We start from the raw sequence: 6,128 nt of genomic DNA, 5'->3' as shown, positions 1-6,128 counted from the left end.
AAAAAATACTACATTCTTTACATATTAGACATTATATTAGATTTACCTAATAATCAGTGTTGTAAACAAGTAGAGCATATTCATTTACATTGAATGCACTTTTATATACAAACAGTTATTGTGTATCTTCTGGAATTGTGTCCTTTAAAAAAAAAAATCCTAAAAAGCAGATGTGTGAATGTGCGCTGTATATGAAATTGTGCTTCATTAAGCCTGTGTTTCTATTCCAGACCAAAGCTGCAGAGATAATCCATGAGAGATCTCATCCCTCCTCTCTGACATGCACAGATCACCAGTGATGACATTTTACACTTATGTACGGACACTCTCCATAAAGATAGCATACATACATACATACATACATAAATACGTGCATTCTTTCAATATTTATTCTTCTGAACAAAATCAGACAGCATGAGCCTGAAACAAGCCTGCATCTTCCTCAGGGGAGGGAAAAAGAGACAAGTAAGTCATGCAGATTGCACACCGCTTTTTCTCCTTAAATTTTAGGTCTCAAACTTTTCGAGAGCAAGAAAGAAATATTTGTGAAATTATTTTCTTGTTGTGGCAATGTGGTGAAATGTTAGTGAATAAAATGACAAAACCGACATTTATCATATCAAAATTGATTTAGAATTGCCTGAATTAGAAGTCAAAACTTGTTTTATGTCTTGTACGTTTTAAAATAGTAGATATGAGATAGATATATGCATATTATAGTCCAGATAAAACAGAATATGCAAAAACGTAAATAAAAGTAAACAGCTAAAAATGTGAATACATTACAGATTTTGTCTACTGGAAACAATATAGTAGAATAAATGCTGTTTATATTGCATCATGTTAAGAATTTCATACATTATGTAATAGTTTGGTCTGACATGATAAGGTATAATTAGTCACTCAAACAAAATGTACAATATCTTTAATAGGTTCAATTATAACAACGAATATGACAAGTAGATGTTCAAAATAATAGCGTAACCTTTACTGCTTAAAATCCTGCAGTTGTGTCAGTGTCACACATATTCAGTATATTATAAATGTTATGTATGTCTATATTGTCATTGTGAAGGCACATACAATATGTGTATTGCAAAGATGTGCAATAAACTCACATGGAATTGTACACTTTAATCTGTCTTTGACCAATCAGATGCAACCTTGAAATGTGCATCATCATCCAATAGGAAAACAGCATCTTAAAGGCATTACTACTAACAATAAATACCTTAATTAAATAATAATAATACATAGAGCCTGCTATATATATATATATATATATATATATATATATATATATATATATATATATATATATATATATATATATATATATACCATATTTTCCCGACTATAAGGCGTACCGCATTATAGGGCGCACCTTCAATGAATGACATATTTTAAAACTTTTTCCATATACAGTATAAGGCACTACAGTAGAGGCTGGGGTTACGTTATGCATCCATTAGATGGTGCTGCGCTAAAGGGAATGTCAACAAAACAGTCCAATAGGTCAGTCAAACTTTATTAATAGATTACAAACCAGCTTTCTGACAACTCCATTCACTCCCAAAATGAATAAACAGCTGTTTTATTATTTTCTCTGAGGTAAAGTATTAGTATTAGCTAGTGATCCAAGATGGCGGGATCTTCTGCGCATGCGCGTCATTGATCGTGCAGGGTCACCGATAGCGTCTTGACAGCGAGACCTGTTGCGGCTCAATATTGATCCATATATAAGACGCACTGGATTATAAGGTCATATATTATATTATATGGTCAGCTTTTGAAAAAATTGAAGGCTTTTAGGTGCGCCTTATAGTCGTGAAAATACGGTATATGTGGGTGTGTGTGCGTGTGCGAGTGCGTGTGAGCGTGTGCATGTATGTGGTGTGTGTTTTAATTTGGAAGTTTTATTTATATTAGTGCTGTCAAACGATTAAAATTTTTAATCTGATTAATCACACTTTTTAATTTTGATTAATCACGATTAATCAGCTAAATTACTTGCGTATTTGTGTCATATAAAATAAATAGAAAATACCGTAATATTTTGACATTATTAACGCATTTTATTATCTGAATGTCATTTGCAAACCTTGAGTAAATGCATGTACGCAATAGTATGCATGGATGTATTGCTCAAAACGTAACAGCATCATATCAATTGAGTGCAATTCAGCAATTATTAATTAATTAAACACAAATTACTTTTGTTTTATCTAAAGTCCCGTCGGGGTGTTTTTTTTTTAAAGCAAAACTTACCACCGAGCACACCAACTGTAGTCACCCCGCTCATTTTGGAACAACAGGCGTAGGAAATGCCGTGCATTGACCTCATCACTGACCTGCGCAGCCTTCAATGTAACCATCCGCGGTTACGTTCAAAGGCTCAAATGCAGTAAAAAAAAAAAAATTGTGCGATTAATCTGCGTTAATACGTGATTAATGCGACATTTTTCTGTGATTAATTAATCTATTAACGCTTTAACTTTGACAGCCCTAATTTATATACTTTGGAGTTGGTTAAGTGACTAATTATTAGCTAGTATACATGGTGCAATAGTTGTATGTATTACTGTATGCATATTTGATCACAAAATCACAGAAAAAAAACAATAAAGTGTTACTATTTGTGTCCATCCTTATTGTTTTGCAGAGAGCTCTCACTAACGAGGAGGTAGAAGGTAATTAGTAACCTTTGCATGGACATTTTGGATGAATGGGCAACTTTTGACCCATCTCTCTCTGCATGTTCTCCAGAGTTACGTGTTGCTTTTGTGGAGTTTGACAAAGACAAAGATGGCTTCATAACCTGCAAAGATTTGGGCAACCTGATGAGGACGATGGGTTACATGCCAACCGAAATGGAGCTGATAGAACTTAGTCAAAACATCAACATGAACTGTAAGTTAATGTCGGATGCTAATGACTATTGGTTATGCTGGAAATCACTGTGCAATGACAACAAAGACTAATGTGAAAAAAAAAAAAAAAAATATGAACAGGCCAATAGCAACAAGCAATTGCTTCTATCATTCTTGCATGATGGGATTGCAAAGAAATGCCAACAAAATATCATTCTATGCTTTCTTTGTTGTGGGAAATGTTATTTACGTATACAATTATATGTATGTAATTTTATGACTATAGCAGACATAGCCGAAATGACAATAAATAATAATTAATAGGGAGGAAACACGAATGACACGAGTGCAGTGTATGCTTTACTACTAATATAACATTTCATTTTGTGTCACCACAGTGGGAGGTCGGGTGGACTTTGATGACTTTATGGAGCTAATGACTCCCAAGCTCCTGGCTGAAACTGCAGATATGATTGGCCTAAAAGAACTGAAAGAAGCTTTCAGAGAGGTGAGCTCAGCCTCGCTGTTTCCTCTTGGCGGTCTTTAGCAGCCCTTAGCGGAGGCTACGTTCCCATCTCTTCCAGTTTGATCTTGACGGTGATGGTTCTATCACATCCGATGAGCTGAAGCGCGCCATGCTGAAATTATTGGGGGAACAAACCAGCAAAAAAGAAATTGAAGCAGTGGTGAAAGAAGCTGACGACAATGGGGATGGGACTGTTGATTTTGAAGGTGAGATTTGACACCACGCAAATGACATCCATGACATAAACAATGAAGAATAAGCAAAAGTGTTTAAAATTCTGCCCAATGTCTTTATAGAGTTTGTGAGAATGATGTCGCAGAAGTGAAGACGACAAAGAACGGTTGTTTCATCTTCAGCCTGCCTTTCTTCCCATGGGTGTTATTATGCAAAACAATTTGATTAAAAAGAAATGTACAGCACAGACTTGTCAATACAGTAGCACTGCTATATACAAACTTTAAAGGGAGGAGTTTACCAATCCTTCCCAGCACGCACACACACACACACGAAAAAAAAATCACTTTTTGTCACATTTGTTAACAGTGTTTGACAGACACAATTGACAGTACAGTTGGACGATACAACTCAGTCTCGGGCTCCATGTACGATGAAACGGAGCCGCCTCCATGTCATAGACAGATGGTGAGGCTTTTGAGGTGTCAGTCATTGATGGATAGGAGTGGTCGTCTCCCAACCCAGAGGTTGTGGGTTCGATCCCATGCCACATTGAAGTATCCTTCAGCAAGATACTGAACTCCCAGTTGCTGTGAATTGAAGTGAATGAGTAGTCGAATGTAAAGCGCTTTGAGGGCCTTGTAAGGTGGCGAAGCGCTAAAAATGAAGTAACCATTATGAGACTTGCAGACTCACTGGGCCAGACGTGATTTTTTTTTTTCCACAGATCATACTATATAACAGTGGTGTCAAACATACGGCCCGCGGGCCGGATCAGGCCGGCAAATGGGTTTAATCCAGCTCGCGAGACGATTTTGTGAAGTAAAATAAAAAAATTGTAATGTCGTCGGACCAATTCCGGCCACAATCAATCCATATAAATTCGGAATTTCACAAGCAGTCCTCAGATGAGCAATGCATCTTAAACAAGGAATCGTCCTGGATGTCATTATTTTACGCACAAGCTAAAGTTGTTTAAAAAAAAAATAAAAAATAAAAAATCATAGACCACCATAAACGTGATAAATACAACACAAATTCAATTACTGGTAACACAAATGCATATGACAAGGTCCTTATAACTTCATTAACTGCACCACACAATGCATTCTGGGAACAATATATATGCAAAACAGGTAGATTTAACACGTCCGGAATTCAGACAGGCAAAATGTTGCCGCGTTCCCTTTGCTTTTGTGTTATTTTTTGAAGCAATATGTTTACAGTTGACTGAACCTGCGTATAAGTGACGGTAAATGTTTTTAAGTTATATACCATTATTCTACCGATCCGGCCCACTTGGTAATATATTTTCCTCAATGCGGCCCTTGAGCTAATATGAGTTTGACACCCCCGCTCTATCATGTAATTTTTAACAAATAATCCTAAAAGTTCTTATTTTGAAAACTGCTAACTCCCCCTTTGTTTTCATGGCAGCCATTTTCCCCCTTTGTTTTGTTTGATCATATCAAGATGGTGCAAATCTTCCACGACTAGCACAGTGGACCATGTGGTCGGTATGTCTACGTCATGATTGGTTCTGGGTTCAAATATTGGTTCAGACATTCCTGTGTGGATTTCACTCGTATCGTGTTGTATTGTATTGTATTGTACAAGCATTTTGTTTTATCTGTACAGTATTGAAGATGAGTCACTAGAAAATACATGTAAATAGACAATCAAAACTATGCAATATCTGAGTTTCTCGTGAAAAATAAAAGTTATCAAATATTTTATGAGTCGTTAATTTTTATTTATTTATTTATTTATTGGGGGGGGGGGGGTGGGGGGTACATTTAGAAAATGAGGGATTAAGTAATACTAATCTCAATCTGCACCTTCACACTCCCAAAAGATTAAACAGATGAATCCATGCACCTGATACTGACATCTTGACAATCTTAATCTAATAATGCTGTAACATACACAGTATTTCAAACTCATTGTCCATTGACCTCTTTTGATGTAAAGAAACCTAAATTTTGATCCTGTTGTGTAATAATGAGACAACATACCCAACAAACTGTTTCCTGTTGCAGGTGCAAGTATCACATAATGAAACTTCACGTGTCCTCATGAATCATTTCAATTGATCGATTTCATATCTCTCCTCATAGCATGACGAAATGTGAAATGTTGAACAAAGCCATACGTCATTAAACAGTATACTGACAACATATAAAGTATCTCAGGAATAATCTGTCACTCGGGGCCAGATTAGATCTGACGGAGTAATCCTCATACTGGGACCCCCACATGAACAGATGGCAGATAAGACAAAATAACCACACTAATGGCTGCCTGTAAAATGTAACCAAGCATGTGCTATAGGAGATTAATATATGGAAATAAAAACAAAGTACAAACTGTACCAAAAGTATGCATATAGTTTTTGCTATGCACTGCAAATGACTTGGTGATTCTAATTGATAGATCACGTGTCAGTGTGGATGATTCACAGTGGTCTGTATTTGAAGAAAAATGAGTAACAGGAAAAATGTCACACAGCCTTTCACGCAAACTATGTTGGTAATTTGTATTTGCCGTTTCCTGCAGTA

The 6,128-nt window shown here is 36.1% G+C and overlaps 1 protein-coding gene across 1 annotated transcript; it reads left to right on the top strand.

The window, feature by feature from the left end:
• Positions 1-243: 243 nt before the first annotated feature.
• On the top strand, positions 244-5,301 carry cabp5b (calcium binding protein 5b). Its single transcript, XM_077494806.1, has 6 exons — positions 244-465; positions 2,663-2,690; positions 2,767-2,910; positions 3,269-3,378; positions 3,455-3,602; positions 3,693-5,301. The coding sequence occupies exons 1-6, from the start codon at positions 415-417 to the stop codon at positions 3,719-3,721; spliced, it is 510 nt and encodes a 169-aa protein (XP_077350932.1). The 5' UTR covers positions 244-414; the 3' UTR covers positions 3,722-5,301.
• The last annotated feature ends 827 nt before the right edge of the window (positions 5,302-6,128 follow it).

This window comes from Festucalex cinctus, chromosome 1 (assembly GCF_051991245.1).
Source record: "Festucalex cinctus isolate MCC-2025b chromosome 1, RoL_Fcin_1.0, whole genome shotgun sequence".
Lineage (NCBI taxonomy): Eukaryota > Metazoa > Chordata > Actinopteri > Syngnathiformes > Syngnathidae > Festucalex > Festucalex cinctus.
Note: the sequence above shows the minus strand (reverse complement) of the source record. Positions and strands in the feature narration are given on the sequence as shown.

Bases quoted from the DNA above. Each gene is read 5' to 3' on its own strand.
- cabp5b (XM_077494806.1), top strand. From the start codon at position 415: ATGAGCCTGAAACAAGCCTGCATCTTCCTCAGGGGAGGGAAAAAGAGA. The intron at 466-2,662 runs GTAAGTCATGCA...ATTGTTTTGCAG, and splicing joins GGGGAGGGAAAAAGAGACAA to AGAGCTCTCACTAACGAGGA. The intron at 3,603-3,692 runs GTGAGATTTGAC...ATGTCTTTATAG, and splicing joins TGGGACTGTTGATTTTGAAG to AGTTTGTGAGAATGATGTCG.